The following is a 17273-nucleotide window of genomic DNA, read 5'->3' on the forward strand; positions in this document are numbered from 1 at the left end:
CCCAACCTTCCTTCCGAGGAGTGGCTGGTGGGTTTGAATCGCCAGCCTTCTGGTTAGCAGTCAAGTGCCTTAGCCACTATGCTACCAGAGCTCCTGTAAGCTTGCACCTACTCTTTGATTGTTATTGCCGTTGTTGCAGTAGTTGATGCTTTCGAATAAACAACTGAATATCAGAGTATTCAATCTTTTATTGACTTTATATCTAGTTTTGAGAAGGAGTTTACTTTTTATTGTCAAACTTCTCTCAAAAACATGTTTTGAGTACTGAAGCTCAAGTTTGTTTTGACTTCCCAGTTGTATAACCAAGAGAGGAGTTGCTCACGTGAGGATTACTGTTGTGCATTGAGTTTAGCATGATAATCCTTCTTTTGGGCGTGAGGCTGCGTTCAGATTAAAGTCACTAATACGGCATAGTAGCAATTATTCACTTTAATGCATCTTAATTACATCCATAGATCATATCATTTTACTGTAGTACTTCTGTAAATAATTTTGAATTTTGAAGAAAATGCTGGGATTTGTAGTTTTTACCCCCTCAAAAATCATTAACTTTGAAACCTCCTCAAGCAGCCACAAGACTAGTGACACATGCCTTGAAAGAGAAATCAGCACTGTTTCTGAATTAAGGAACATTTCCAGTACTCTGTGATAGCTCCAAAGTCTTCATCTCAAGGATCAAGTAAATGACAACCTATCCTTTTGTTTGATTGTATGATTCAATATGACACCTTTGAGAGTGTAGCTATATTTCTTCATACAGTAAACAATCAATAACTTCTGAACTATCTATGGAGACCAATTTGGTTTATTAAGATAAAAGTGTGCAAGATTCACTTTCTGATTTAGTGTTTAACATGGCTGCTTCCTGACAATAGTCTGAATTAAGGAGCTCTGATGGCACTGTGGTTAGCAGGCATTGGGCTGCTAACCAAAAGGTACGTGAATCGAACCCCGCAGCTGCTTCATGGGAAGAAGATGAGGCAACTACTTCCATAAAGATTTACAGCCTTGGAAACGATGGGGGTCACTAAGTTGGAATTGACTGGATGGCAGTGGGTTATAGTCTGCGTCATGAACCTGTTTTGTGGTACAGCATGTTCTTTTCAAATTTGTGAACATTTCTTATTTCCTTATAATTTTTTTGGCCCCTCAGTTTGACTTTGTTTCTCTTGACTTCTTCAACACTGGCTGTTTAGTAAAAATTTTTAAAAAGTTTAATAAATTTTAAGATGCCTTTTGGCTTAAATTGTAAACAATTACATTTGGAAAGTGATAAAATTTCTGAAATTTAGTCCAGCTTACACAAAAAACAACAACAAAAAGCCATAAAAACCAAACTGTTAGCAGGGCAAGAAGAGTTGGCACATTCTGCCATACCTTTCAAAAATATTTTTCACACTGTTACCTTCAGAAAAATTTAGTATACTAATCCATGAGCATAGTGGCTAACACACTTGCCTGCTAACCAGACGGCTGGCGGTTCAAACCCACCAGCCACTCCTCGGAAGGAAGGTTGGGCAATCCTACTTCCGTAGTGATACTGCCTCGGAAACCCAAGGGGGGGTCGCTATGAGTCGGGGCCGACTCGACGGCAAACAACAACAACAACAACAACAATCCATGAAGCTTTAATTCATTTTTAATTGCCTTTCTCAGAATGTCTCATCTGCTGGTGGCTTGGTGCCACCGACCATTGCTAATTTCAGAAATGAAATTTAATGACCTGTTGACACATAGGAACCAAAAACTCAATTACCTTTTAAAATCGTTATCTCTAAAACTTCTGCAAGTAACCACAAAACTAGTGACTCATACAGAAAGAGATGGTCATTTAAGTCAATACCACTTCAGGATTAGGGAAACATTTTTAGTTGTCTTTGATAAATCCTAAATGTTAACCTTAAGGATAAAAACCACTGACATTTTGGTTAGCAGCTGAATGCTTTAACCACTGGGTCAACCAGGGCTCCAAGATACATTGATAACTGCTGGTGTTTGGAATGAGAGAGTTGGAAGCAAAGAAGGAGTATCGATAGTTGGAATATATGTAGCCTTGGTGACAAAAATGACATCAGAGATAGTGGAAGACCAATGATTTATTCATTGCAAATACCCTTTTTTCAACAACACAAATAGTGACTATACATGTGGACAATGCCTTGGAATAACAGGAATCTTATCAACTACGTCTGTGGGAAGAGACAATAGAGAAACTCAATCTCATCAGTTAGAACAAGACCAGGGGTCAGCTGTGGAACACACTGTATCAGTGGCTCATATGCAACTTCAAGTTGCAGCTGAAGAGAATTAAATCATGTCAAGTAGAACCAAAATATGACCTTGATTATATCACACCTGAATTTAGAGACCACCTGAAAAATGGATTTAACATGTGGAACGTGAATGAACGAAGACCAGACCAGTTGTGGGAAGACATCATACATGAAGAAAGCAAAAAGTCATTAAAAAAGAGAAGAAAAAAAAGAAGACCAAAATGGATGTCAGAAGACACTCTGAAACTTGGTCTGAAATGGAGAGTAGCTAAAGTGAGTGGAAGAAATGATGATGCAAAAGAGCTGAATGGAAGATTTCAAACGGTGGCTTGAGAGGATAAAGTATTATAGTGAAATGTCTGAAGACCTGGAGTTAGAAAATCCAGAGGGAATAACACACTCGGGATTTCTCAAGTTGAAAGAACTAAAGACAAACGTCAAGCCTTGAGTTGCAATACTAAAAGATTCTATGGGCAAAATATTGAACAACATAGGAAGCATCAAAAGAAGATGGAAGGAATACAAAGAGTCACCGTACCAAAAAGAATTGGTCGACATTCAACCATTTCAGGAGGTAGCATAAGATCAAGAACCCATGACATGAAAGAGGGGGGCAAGAAAAGGAACCGATGATATGGAAACTGCACTGAAGACACTGGTGAAAAACAAGGCTCCTGGAATTGATGGAATACCAATTGAGATGTTTCAACAAACAGATACTATACTGGAAGCACTCATTTGTCTATGCCAAGAAATTTGAAAGACAGCTACTTGACCAACTGACTGCAAGAGTTCCATAGTTGTGTCTATTCCAAAGAACAGTGATCCAACAGAATGCAGAAATTATCAAACAGTATCATTAATATCACAAGCAAGTAAAATTTTGCTGAAAATAATTTGAAAATGGTTGCAGCAGTACATTGACAGGGAACTGCCAGAAATTCAAGCCAGAGTCAGAAGGGGTTGTGGAATGAGGGATGTCATTGCTGATGTCATATATCTTGGCTGAAAGCAGAGAATATCAGGAAGATTTTACTTGTGTTTTACTGACTGTGCAAAGGCATTTGACTGTGGATCATAACAAATTATGGATAGCATCGAGAAGAATGGGAGTTCCAGAACTCTTAATTGTGCTCATGAGGAACCTGTACATAGACCAAGATGCAGTCATTTGAACAGAGCAAGGGTATATGGAATGGATTGCACCATCCAGGACTCTAACATAGGTGTTAAAGAAGAATAAATAAGGCACAAATAAGAATAAGTAAGGCACAAATAAATCTCACAAACATGGAAAGAAGCCAGAATCAAAAGCAAACATACTGTATGATTCCCTTTGTATAGAGTTAAACAAAACAAAACAACAGGCAAAGCTATATTTATGGAGTTAGAAGTTAGGAGAGTAGTTACCCGGAGAGGTGTTAGTGACTGAATGGGAACACATAGGGAGTTCTGAGCTGTGAAATGCTCTGGGTTTTGAGGTGGAAGCTGGTTATGCAGATATATTTAATTTGTAAAAATGCATCAAATTCATTTATGATATATGCAGTGCAGTTTTGGGCATTTAATTGCTCTATGCTTCAGTTTCCTCCCTGTAAAATGAGAGAACAGTAGTCTACCTCATAGGCTTATAACGAAATTTGAATTAGTTGGCAAAATGTGTAGTAAATAATTATTTTAAGTAAAATGCTCAGGACAGTGCCTGGCCCATAGTTAATGTTCAATAAGGTGAAGTGAAAGGGTTTGGTGCATTTAGGGAACAGTGACCTTAGCATGGCTGGAGTTTAGGATCTATGTGCTGGGCAGAGCCTAGGGGTGATTGGTAGGAAAGAGGTGTGAGTTAAGTAGTTTGAGCCCACTGATGAAGGGTGTGTGGGGCCTAGCATGTAGGCAGTCAGAAAGAAGCAGAGCGTGTGTAAAGTACTGGGATGATGTGGTCTGAGTTAGGAGGTGATTCTAGCATCAGAGTGGAAGATAGAAGGTAGAGCAACAATGTCACCATACATTTCAATTCAGTTGGATAAGCATATGTGGAATGCCATCTATGTAGTTGAGAAGAGCAGACTGGGAATTGGGTTCATGAATCAAGGCCTCTGCCATTGCCTTCACAGAGCTGCTAATGGTGGCAATGAAAATTGTACCTGATGGATCACTCTTGTCTTCAGTCCTTGTATTATAGTAACTATCTCATTTGGTTAAGGATGAAATGATCATCCAGATACCTATACTTAGCCCCAGATTCACCCTCTTCCCTTCTGTGCCATGTATGTCAGTATACATATTGAATAAGTATGGTGAGAGGATACAACTCAGATACACACCTTTCCTGATTTTAAACCACACATTATCCTCGCATTCTGTTTGAACAAATGCCTTATGTTAGATCTAGGTACAGGTTCTGCATGAGCACAATTAAATGTTCTGTAGTTTGCAATGATACCCATAATTTGTTATGATCCACATAATTGAATGAGCAAAGACTGAAGTTGTTAAAGATTGCATTACTTGGATCCACAATCAACACCCTTGGAAGCAGCAATCAAGAAATCAGATGCTGTATTACACTGGGCAATGTGCTACAAAAGATCTCTTTAAAGTGTTAGGGAGCAAAGATGTCACTGTGAAGACAAAGGTGCAGCTGATGGTATTTTTGATACTCTCATGCATGTGAAAGCTGGACAACAAATGAGGAAGACCGAAGGAGAATTGATGCCTTTGGATTGTGATGTTGGCAAAGAATACTGAACGTACCATGGATTGTCAGAAGAATGAACAAATCTGTCCTGGACGAAGTGCAGCCAGAATGCTCCTTAGGAGCGAGAAGAGTGAGACTGTGTCTCACGGACTTTGGACATGTCATTCAGGAGGCCTTAGTCCCGGGAGAAGCACATCATGCTTGGTAGAGTGGAAGTGAGTGAAAAAGAGTAAAACTCTCAACTTGAAAGAGACTATCATGCCACATCTTTCTCTCACAGATGGGCTGGGTTCGAACTGCTGCTGATCTTTTGATTAGCAACCAAGCACTTAACCACTGCACCACCAAGGCTCCCCCAGTGTTTGAGAAATAGGGGCTGTATGTATAGTTAATAATTTTCCTCCAGATGTTTAATTTTCATACATTAAATGGAAACTTTCCTCTCTGATTTACTAATTGGAAAAACTCAAAAGCTTGCATTTTTCTTAAGAGCCTTTAAAAATAAACTTTATTAACCAGCCTATTGCCATGAAATCAACTCCGACTCATGGCAGTCCCATGTGGATCAGTCTAGATCTGTGCTCCATAGAATTTTCAATGGCTGACTTTTCAGAAGTAGAGCACCATGCCTTTCTTCCAAGGTGCCTCTGGGTGGACTCAGACCTCCCTGGTTAGTACTGGTTAGAAGCCTGATGCGTTAGCCATTCGCACCACCCAGGGACTCCAAACTTTATTAGGGACTATAAGATTTCAGAAATATTGCTGAAGTGAAATCATGAAAATTTCTAGGTGGACAAAGTTAGTCTGTTGAATATTCACCCAGAGGGAAATGTTCACATACCAAGGCGACTGCAGACTGTAGTTCAATCTCCAGGACCTAAAGAGTCTGCTTCAGTCATTCATCTCAGTCTTAGTGGAGTCAGATGCATTATCAGCAGAGAAAATACCCTGTTGTAGCGCTCTGATCTGAAACACCATTACGACACAGAGTCGTCGATTAGTGGAGTGAAGTTGTTCTGGGTGTCCTGACCTTGACTGTGTTTTTGGTTTACTTTGTTGTTGATCCACATTTCAGCATCTCATGATTCTGCTTGGGTTATGGCTTCATACTGAGCCATTGAAGAGCTCGGTGGATCTGCTCCATGTACAGCATCCATGTCAACATGCACATCGGAGCTGGCAACTGCAGACAGACCTTTCATTTCCAGTGTTGGAAACAACCATCAAGGAATTCAACCATAATGTCAGTTGAATTTGCTTCATTTATCAGAGTTTTCCTCAACCTCATTAGATTGAAACTGAAGCCAAGAATTATGTAAGAAAGAGGCAAGTTACACTTTTGTGTACGGACACATACATTCGTCCTCATGGTTCTTTCAGATAAATTAATTCCTCTGCCAGTTTTTCAATCTGTATTTTCAGATTAGTCTTGGACAGAATCAGGTTGTCCAAGGCTCAGCACAGACCATGGATGTCAGCCTGGACCCTCTGGCGTAGGGCCAGGTTGTTATATTTTAGGACACAGTTGCCACACCTTGTTTCCCTCTTGTTTGCTGAGGGCCTTGTGCACACACGTAAAGTAGACAGCTAAATTAAAGAAGCCTCAGAAACACACAATGACACTTTTTATGGATCTCACTACAAACATATCTAATACCTAAGAATACTTCTGAACCTAAATGAGGTGATGAACATTTTACCACAGTGTGTTTGTAGGTAGTGAGCTTCTATCATGTATTTGGAGCCTCTGGGCGGCAAATGGTTACACACCGGGCTGCTAACCAAAATGTTGGCGGTTTGAGTCCACCCAGAGGCAATCTGGAAGTGAGCCACTTCCCAAAAGCAGCCATTGAAACCCTATGGGGCACAGTCCTGCTCTGACACACAGGTGGTTACCATGAGTGAGAATCAACTGGTTTGGTTTTTGGTTAATGTCGTTAGTTCAAATACTTTTCCCTTTTTAGGATATTGTCTACTTCTAAAAAAGAAAATATTTTTTTCATAACTTGTAATTCCAACATAAAATTAAATATGACTTAACATGCTTATCCCCCCATAGATAGTTTTCCATTGTGGCAGTAAATAATAGCATCTTACTTTTGTCTGAAGTCCTTAGCTGCTCTTTTCCTATTGTCAGTCTGTCCCGTGAAGCTGGCAAGATTAATGGTTGCCTCTCAAATCTGGAAAAGCAAGACACAAAAATGTTGTGTTTGTTGCATTCATTTTCCAGATCTTATACACTGTTGCTGGGCCATTTGGATTTTAGGCATTTAAAACTTTGTATATGGAATTTTATGTATGTATTGTCCTTGAAGGACAAATATATTGAATACTTATTTAAATATTTCTTTATCACATTTACTTCTGGTTTTGAAAATACAAGAACTTCACACAATTTACTTAGTTTAATTTTACTGAAGTGTATGGGAGACGTTTCCATAGTTCTTTTCATAAAATGAACTAATAAGAGTAAGCAAATTAGAAAGCAAAGGATCATGGTTAAGAAGTATATTCTGTTGCATGTTAAATTCCTTAATCTGATTAAATTGAGATAGGTACAAGTGTAAGATGTTCCAGATCTTCCAATATTTTGCCTTTTTTTTGTGTAGCTTGTTTGCCCACCTGTAGTAAAATTTCTTACCTTGCTTTTAAGTTCCTCAACCATATGGAAACACTTCCTGTAGTCCTGTTTTTCTCCTTGACCATTAGCTTGAGGCCCAAAGTTCTCATACAAATCTTTGATTTTAGGTTCAAGTGACTGCTTGCCTGTTCCAGAGCTCACACTTTGTCCAAGTAAACAGACAATCAGGTTTTGCATTGCGTCCTTCTCATTGTCAGAGAGAAGCCCACTCTCACCTCCTTCCAAGTTAATAACCCCAAAGTTAGTGGAAAAAACTTCACCTGAGAAGCCGCCTAAGCTACATTTTCCCCCTGTGATTCTTCCTTTCCTGTCACCAGATCCCAATTGCCATGCACTTGATTTGGGGACAGAGTATGACATGACAAAAAGAGCTTCAACTCTGCAGAGCCTGAAGCCTTCAAGGACAGTGTTAAGATTGTTATTAATTGGTAAGTCCTTTTTTATAGCTGGTAAAGTGGGTGTTTCATTTCTGATATCATCGCTTTAGGACTTTTAATGGCATCTTTAATATTAAATTACTTTTATTAATTTTTAAAGGCACTGAAAATACCTTCAGGTATTTATTATCTCACATGGGAGGAATGAAGCAGATAATATAAATATATCATTCAAACATAATATCAAACCAGATTCCAAACCCACTGCCATCAAGTTGATTCTAATTCATAGTGACCTTAAGGGACAGAGTAGAACTGCCTCATAGGGTAAGGCTGTAAATCTTTACAGAAGCAGATTGCCTCATCTTCTTCCTGTGGAGCAGCAGGTGGGTTTGGACCACCAACCTTTTGGTTAGCAGCCAAACACCTTAACCACTGAGCCACTGTTGTTGTTGTTATCATGTGCCGCCGAGTCGGCCCCGACTCATAGCGACCCCTCCTTAGGTTTCCGAGGCAGTATCATTACTGCCTTCCGAGGAGTGGCTGGTGGGTTTGAACAGTCAGCCTTCTGGTTAGCAGTCAAGTGCCTTAGGCACTATGCTACCACAGCTCCTAGCCACTAGAGGTCCTTAAACATGATATCAGCCTAGTTAAATTTATATTTTCCTTTATGGAATTTCTGCCCTCACACATTTTCAACCAATTTCATGGCTGTGCTTATAACAATTTATTTTCCTTGGAAATTATATGATGAATTGTTGTTGTTGAATAGGCCATAATTTTTTGAAGGAAACTGAAACCAATTTTAGGGATTCTTGGTGAAATAACAGAAAGGAGCATATCCTTAGCTTCTGTAGCTTGAACATTAAATATGGGGAGTACTTAAGACTGAAATGGAAGAAAGAAAACAGTCATGTTCATTTTAATAGTCTTCTGTTATTTTTTAATTTTGTCAATTATAATAAAAGTTTTAAAAAATGTTTCTTATAGCCTGCCTTAGAGTTTTGAAATAGCTAATGACATCTAGCATTTTTTTTTTTCTTATTTTATGAAAGTGTAAGACCTCCCAAGAAAATCAAAGAGATCTGCAAGAACTCACAATCTAGTGTTTTGGGTTGATTTAGTGTTAAATAGTCACCTTTCAGGCTTCTCCAGGTGCTTGTAAACTTCTGTAGTGACTGTCCTTTGCTCCCAGTTGCACTTAAATCGCATATGTTGATCCTGAATTGAAGCAGAAATTCTAAGGTTGAAGATAATGACAAGTAAATGTGTACATTGCACCCCCCCATTCATTATTACAGTGGGGAGACCCCGTCACAATCTCCATATTACAAAATTCATTTTCTTAATAAGTTTGCTGTCAGAAGCAGTGAATAAACCTATAGGTTAGTGGAGGCTCTAACAATTTACCATCTATTTTTAATGTAAGCTGTCACACTAGAGAGAGATTTTTTTGGGGGCGGGGGAAATAAAATTGTCAGTTGATGTTATCTCTCTGAATAGTCTTTCGTTCATTTTACTTTAAGGGGGAGTTTGAGTCTTCCTGTCTTCAAACATCCTACTCATTAAATAAATATTTTTTAAAACTTTTATTAGAAATGAAACAGTTTAATATTTATTAGAGTAAAATATTCAAGTGGTATACTTATTAAAATATATGTCAAGCTGATTTTTGTTATCTTTTTCAGTGAGTGTGGAGTTTTTGATGGGATATTGCTTGTGCTTTAGTTTTTGTTGTGGATTTTTTTTTCCTCCCCAAAATGACACAAACTGTTTAACATATGGAATGGGAGAATTGAAAACATATTCAAACAAACTTTCAGTCTGAAATGATGAGCAAAATAAATTAGATTTTGAAAAAAAAAAGTAGAATGAAAAAAGAAAAATCAAGTTCTATGATTTAAAAAAATAAATGAGGTAGAGGAAAAATTTCCTCTGCAAAAGTCCCAGGATAAGAGTCATGTATATGATATAGCTGCTGAAGTTAGATTGTAGTAAAAGATTTACAAAGGTCATCTTCCCAACAGAAGGGCAGTTTTCTACAGGGAGACAGCTTGGGGGTGGGGCGTGGGAGGAGTGCATGGGAGGGAAGGACACAAGGGAGAGGTAATTATGGGGAGGAAGTGGGAAGAGAGTTGTTATAATTGTGGGGAATGGCAGTCAATGTCATGAAACAAAATGTGTATGAACTGCTGTATGGAAAATGAACTTGCTCTGTAAACTTTCACCCAAATCACAATAAAAATTTTTAAAAAAGCTCATCTTCCCACTGCTCTTGATTCTAGCATTTAATTCTAGATGCCGTATATTAGGGACAATCTTTCATTCCAAACCACCAGCACCAGTTGCCACCTTATTCAACATCAACTCATGGCAATCCTAGGTGTTTCAGGGCAGAACAATGCTTCACAGGATTTTCTATAGCTGTGATCTTTAGGGAGTAAATCACTAGGCATTTCTCCTGTGAGGACTCTGAGTGGCCTTGAACTGCCAACCTTTCAGTCAGCAGTATGTCTATACTATCCAGTGTCCCAGATAATGAAGGTGTGATCGTTAAAGTTGTGTGTCAACTTGGCTGGGCCATGACTCTCAATGGTTTGGCAGTTGTCATGTAGTCATCTCCCAAGATGAGGTCTGATATAGTGTATTCACTTCCATAGTGAGATCTGCTGTGAGCAGCCAATCAGTTGAAAGGGAATTTCCTCAGGGATGCCACCTGCTTCCAATGTATATGGACGTTCTGGGAAAATTCTCTGGCTTTTTGCTTGATCTGGATCCTGCATCTGGCTCATCATCATTTTTGGACTTGAACCAGTGGCCTGTGGTATTGCCTGCTGATCTCAGGTTCATCAGTCTCTGAGCCTCTAGCTTCATGTCTGAGCAATGGACTTGGGAAGTGTCAGCCTCTACAACCTCATAAGCCATTTCCTTGAGATCAATCAATCTCTCTCTCTCTGCCTTTCTTTCTCTCTCTCTCTCTCTCTGTGTGTGTATTTCACTGGTTTTCCTTCTCTAGAGAACAACCCAGCTTAAGACAGGTGAGTGTGGAAACCATGTCAAGATGAGACATTAGAAATTAGGATATTTGGGTCTAGAAAAGACACAGTGGCCATTTAAAAATAGCTCCAAAGGTCTCAACCAGGATGAGAGAACTGAAAGGTACACAGGGGTCCAGGTTTGACTCAATATAAAGAAAACATTTCTAACATTAGATCTGTTCTTAAATTGAATGATCTCTCTCGCAAAGCCATGTGCTTTCCGAGATCCATCTGGAACCAGAGGCTGGAGCCCTAGAATGATCTTTCAGGAAGAATTCTTGTTCTAGGTTTGAGGCTGAAATGAAAATCATTTCCCAACTCTTTAAAATTCTGTATTTTTTATGTTACTGTGATTGTGATAGAAATCACAAGCACTAATGTTGAATCTTCATGGAAACTTTCGGTGTAGAATACTCAATGGGGAAAGCAAAAGTATCTCACCTCTCAATGGTTCAATCAAGTCCTTGTTTACATGAAGACCATTGTTATGGATTGAATTGTGTTCCCCAAAGTATGTGTCTACTTGGCTAGACCATGGTTCTCAGTATTATGCAATTATCTTCTACTTTGTGATCTGATGTAATTATCCTATGTGTTATAAATCCTAACTTCTATATCAGTGAGGCAAGATTAGAGGCAGTTATGTCTATGAAGCAGTATATAATCTATAGGGTTATATCTTGAGTCGATCTCTTTTGAGATATAAAAGAGATTAAACAAGTGAGCAGACATCAAAAGGACCCGACTACTACCAAGAAAGAAGAGCTGGATGTGGAGCACATCCTTTGAACCTGGGGTCCCTGCACTGAGAACTTCCTAGACCTGGAGGACAATTGGTACTAAGACATATGGAGATCACCTAGGAGTGCCAGGCTCACAGATATTGAAAGGGGAAAAGGACCTTCTCCTAGAACCAACACAGAGAGAAAGGCTTCCCCTAGAGCTGGTACCCTGAATTGTACTTCTAGCTTCCTAAACAGTGAGAGAATAAATTCCTGTTTGTTAAAGCCATACCCCTGTGATATTTCCGTTACAGCAGCTCTCAGGAGCTCTGATAGTGTAGTGCCTAAGGCCCTTGACTGCTAACCAGAAGGCTGGTGGTTCAGACCCCCCAGCCACTGCTCGGAAAGAAGGTTGGCCAATCTACTTCCGTAGTGATACAGCCTTGGTAACCCAAGGAGGGGTCACTATGAGCTGAGTCCAACCTGATGGCACATAACAACAACAACAACAACAACAACAGGTAACTAAGGCAGACTTTGGTATCAAGAGTTGGGTAGAGTGGCTTGAAAGGAATGTTGGTGGAATTATGGATGTCAAAGGCCATTTTAATGAGGGCTCAGAAGAAAGTGAGGGGAGCTATAACACCAGACATGGCACAAATGATGAGAAGCAGTCACAAAGAAATGGTGGCATCAGGATCAGGAGATCAGTACAAGATGGCACAGGAGTCAACCCATGCAGCAAGTGAGCTGAATGTCTTTGGGCAGCAGGCTTCCTGGTGGAGCAGGGTGCCTCTGGGCACTTGTCAATGGAACTAGGCTTTCTAACCCACAGAATGAGATAGCTGGGAACCTTTGGGCTGAGGCTTATTGGCAGAGTGGGGTGTCTCTGGACACTTATTGATAGAGCTAAAGAGCTTTGTTTTTTTTTTTAAATATATATATTTAGATATGTTTTTTTAAAATCACTTGCCAAAGCAAGTAAAATTTTGCTAAAAATAATTTAAAAACAATTGCACTACTGTATTGACAGGGCATTTCCAGAAATGCAAGCTGGATTTCGAAGAGGATATGGAATGAGGGATGTCATTGCTGATGTCAGATGGATCTTGGGTGAAAGCAAAGAATGCCAGAAAGATGTTTACTTGTATTTTATTGACTATGCAAAGGCATTCAACTGTGTGGATCATAACAAATTATGGATAACATTGAGAAGAACTGAAATTCCAGAACACTTAATTGAATTCATGAGGAACCTGTACACAGACCAGGATGTTGCTGTTCGAACAGAACAAGGGAATACTGTATGGTTTATAATCAGGAAGGGAGTATGTCAGGGTTGGATTCTTTCACCATACTTATTCAATCTATATGCTGAGCAAATAATCCAAGAAGCTGGACTATATGAAGACCATAGCATCAGGATTGGAGGAAGAGTCATTAACAAACTGTGATATACAGATCTTACTACTTGCTTGCTGAAAGTGAAGACAACTTGAAGCACTTACTGATGAAGATTAAAGACTACAATCTGTAGTATGGATTACACCTCAACATAAAGAAAATGAAAATCCTCACAAATGGACTAATAAGCAACATCATGATAAATGGAGAGAAGACTGAAGTTGTCACAGATTTCATATTACTTGGTTCCACAATCAACACCAATGGAAGCGGCAGTCAAGAAATCAGGCAGTGAACTGCACGGGGCAAATCTGCTCCAAATGACCTGTTTAAAGTGTTGAAGAGCAAAGATGTTTCTTAGAAGACTAAGGTGCGCCTAACCCAAGCCATGGTGTTTTTAATCACCTCATATGCATGTGAAAGCTGGACAACGAATAAGGAAGACCAAAGAAGAGTTGATGTTTTTGAGTTGTGGTGTTGGCAAAGAATACTGAAAGTACCATGGACTGCTAGAAGAACTAACGAATCTGTCCTGGAAGAAGTGCAGCTGGAATGCTCCTTGGAAGCAAGAATGGCCAGATTTTGTCTCACCTATTTTGGTCATGTTTGAGAAAGGACCATTCCTTTCTCAAGGAGAAGTATATCATGCTTGGTAAAGTCAACAAAGGAGGGGAAGGCCCTCAACGAGATGAGTTGATACTGCAATGCAATGGGTGCAATGATAGGCTCAGGTATGGTAAGGATTGTGAGGCTGGTGCAGGACCAGGCAGTGTTTCGTTCAGTTGTACTCACTCACTGCCGTTGAATCAGATCCGACTCATAGTGACTTCTCCTTGGGTTTCCGAGGCGGTATCACTACAGAAGTAGATTGCCCAACCTTCCTTCTGAGGAGTTGCTGGTGAGTTTGAACCGTCAGCTTCTGGTTAGCAGTTAAATGCCTTAGGCACTATGCCACCAGAGCTTCCTCTGTTGTACTAGTGTTGCTATAAGTTGTAGCCAACTCGACAGCACCTAACAACAACAAAAACCAAGCAGGGCACACGTCAGGCTGGCCCAAGAGACCCAAGGGGCAGAAGCACTGAGGGGGTCAAGGAACCAGGAAGCTAAAGCTGAAGAGACAAAGAACATGGGAAGCAGAGCTGTCTCAGTCTCAAAGGGTAGGGCCATGAATTCTGGGGTCTCAAAGGGTGGGGCTATGGCTTCCTAGGGCTTAAAGAGTCAGATCTTCACCAATTTGGTTCCATAGTGTGTGGTGGTCATTCACAAGTGCCAGGGGTATAGGCCAGAGCCACTTCCCAAAGCTGAGGGGGTGGGGATGCCATGCCCAAGAGGCAGAAGAATGGGGAATGCCAGGGTCAAGGAGGTGGGGTTACCACTTTGGATTAGGAGAATGGGGCTGCCTAAAGCTGAGGGAGAAGAGATGCCATTCCAGTGGACCTGGAAAGTGGAGCTGAAGTCCAGGACCAAGGGGCCTCCAACCAGAGTCCAGAGAGCATGGCCAACACCCAGACTCTGGAAGGCAGCGACATTGCCTCATGGTCTCAGAGAGAGGTCTCCCTCCTGCGGTTGCCGTGGTTGAAGGCATTGGAGGTCATGCACAGCAGGCTTCCATTTCTGTCCCCCTGACATTATTCAGGTTGGATCAGCCAGTTCTCATTTCTTGACTTTTCATTGGAGGAGAAACATCTAAGGTTTTATCTATTTTAATGATTTTACAGGAACATACATTTGACTTAAGACAACTTAACATTGTTCTTTTTATTTGACTAGTGATTTTATGTTTAGCTATTAAATGTATCCTGTGGCTGCTATTTAAGCAGAGTGACTGTGTGCCCAGAGGTTAGTTTTTATGTTTTAGTAGAGGAGAATGAAAAAACAATTTTTTTGGTTGTTTTGATTATTATGGTTTGAAATTCCCATATAGCTCTGAATCAATATTAGGAAACATAATAATCATAAAGCTAGATCATAATTGACAGCTTCATTTGTAGGCAAACTATGGAATCTCTTAAGAAATTCAGGAATAACTTAGTTAACTTGCAAAAGTAAGTTTATTGAAGCATAGAAACAATAGGAGCAATATTGTCATTTTGACTTTTTCAAGAAATTTCTAATAAGAGAGGAAGAAGATGCAGGAAAAGTGGCTAGTCATCCATTTCCGGACTGAAATTTCTCCTTGAAGCTATCCAGAAAGATGACTCCATTGATGCAGTGTCTTCATCTGAGGATTTCTTGAGCTCTTTGAAAGACACTCTTGGTGATCTAGAAACCACTTATTTAACTTTCACTTCAGAAATATTGCTGACTTGAGATGAGACAATCTTGCCATCCACCACTTCTTCTATGATAGTCTTAGTCACTCTAGTCTTGTTTGACTCTGAAAGCCATATAATCACAGTGTCAGTTGGGAAATTATCATAGAAACACAGATCCAGAAAACTTTAAGTGCATCCATAAATTATGTTTCCTCTAGGAAAGATTATGTAAGACTATTGTATATACTCTTACTATGACAAGCAAATCATTCCTTTACTCTACTTTTAAATTATAAAATTATTATCCTCATTAAAAATACCTACCTCTTCCTTGACCAGAACTGCTGTCACATCTTGAGTCAACAGACGCAGAACCCCTGGATCCCACGTTTCGGGGCCCTGTGTTTCCGGAGCCTGAGTTTCTAAAATCAGATCCTCCCGAAGAAGAACCACTGGAGATAAAACAGAATTAATTATATTTTTCTTTACTGTTTGCAAAAGCAGGAGAAAACCACCTGGTTGTTCATGATGAAGCTTTGAATGTCTTTGGATTGGACTGTGTCATTGTTACTTGGTCAATGCAAGTCCAACCTCGGATCTGCTTTATGTTTTCACCCAATCGATCCACCCAGGTATGCACTGCAGCTGCTCAGAGTTTCCTTTACCCTGCCTCTCCGTCGAGCAGGCGGCGGTAGGTCTCGATCTCCGTCTCCAGGCGGGTCTTGATGTCGAGCAGCTGCTCATATTCGGCGTTCTGGCACTCGGTCTCGCCCCGGATCTGGCAGATCTGCTCCTCCAGGCTGCTTACCTGCATCTGTATTTCTGACAGCCGAGCCCTGTAGTCTGCTTCCGTGTCAGCCAGTGTCCCTTCCAGGGAGCTTTTCTAAAAGAGTGAAAGAAAAAAAAAATCATGATGAATATAAGTCATTGGGTGACTTTGTAAAAATATAATTTTATACAGTGCTAGGAGAAGTCTTTTCTGACTTCTTTGTGAGTCACACCCTATCTTGTCATATTATTGCTTCATTACATTTTATTGTCATTCCTTTTTTCCCACCAAATCTTTTATATATTACATACAGCACATATCTTTCACTGGAATGTTTTATGCTTTGGTTATAGTGTAGAAGGGACCATTCCCTGGAGAAAGATATCATTCTTGGTAAAGTAGAGGGTCAACAAAAAAGGGAAAGGTCCTCAATGAGATGGACTGACACAGTGGCTGCAATGATGGGCTCAGGTATAGCAGGGACTGTCAGGCTGGCACAGGACTGGGCAGTGTTTCATTCCATTGTACAAAGGGTCGCCATGAGTCAGAGCCAACTCGATGCACCTAACAACAATAACAGCACGAGCACAATACTCCCCTTAACACTGCTTTTATCATGTGCCCAGTGGAACATGTTGGCAAAGAAAGAACAAACTAATTTGTTTAATTTCCTGTTGGAGATTTTGAAAAGCTATGTGTACGTACCATGGCCAGTTGGGACTGCAGCTCAATTTCCAGGGCTTGCAGCGTCCGTTTCAGTTCTGTCATCTCACTCTTGGCAGAACTGGCTGCCCCAGCATCAGTGGAGATCTGGGCTTGTAGTGATGCACTCTGTAAAGACAAATAAGTTGCAGTCATTGTAGGCTGATGAGGCAGGTAGAAGTGGGTCGTGCGGGGTTGCAGACTCAGACACTCAGCAGTGATAAGCTACCTGCTTATTGAATTGCTCCTCGGCCTCCCTGCGGTTTTGCTCAGCCAGCTCCTCGTACTGTGCCCTCATGTCATTCAGTAATTTGGTGAGGTCAGTTCCTGGGGCAGCGTTCATTTCTACAGTCACGTCACCTCCAGAGCTGCCTTGCATATTCTTCATTTCCTAACA

At 40.3% G+C, this 17273-nt stretch overlaps 1 protein-coding gene across 1 annotated transcript in view; it reads right to left on the bottom strand.

Moving 5' to 3' along the window:
- Positions 1-15423: 15423 nt before the first annotated feature.
- The window catches only part of LOC103197999 (keratin, type I cytoskeletal 25), a 59811-nt gene continuing 57961 nt past the window's right edge, over positions 15424-17273 (bottom strand). The window contains exons 4-8 of the mRNA XM_042781110.1: positions 17106-17267; positions 16880-17005; positions 16071-16288; positions 15730-15857; positions 15424-15527 (exon numbers count right to left, since the gene is read on the bottom strand). Coding sequence (XP_042637044.1) covers positions 15424-15527; positions 15730-15857; positions 16071-16288; positions 16880-17005; positions 17106-17267 — 738 coding nt within the window. The remainder of the gene's footprint in view (positions 15528-15729; positions 15858-16070; positions 16289-16879; positions 17006-17105; positions 17268-17273) is intronic.

Source organism: Orycteropus afer, unplaced genomic scaffold (assembly GCF_000298275.1).
Source record: "Orycteropus afer afer isolate SDZICR_OR568_19922 unplaced genomic scaffold, OryAfe1.0 scaffold00085, whole genome shotgun sequence".
Taxonomy (NCBI): domain Eukaryota; kingdom Metazoa; phylum Chordata; class Mammalia; order Tubulidentata; family Orycteropodidae; genus Orycteropus; species Orycteropus afer.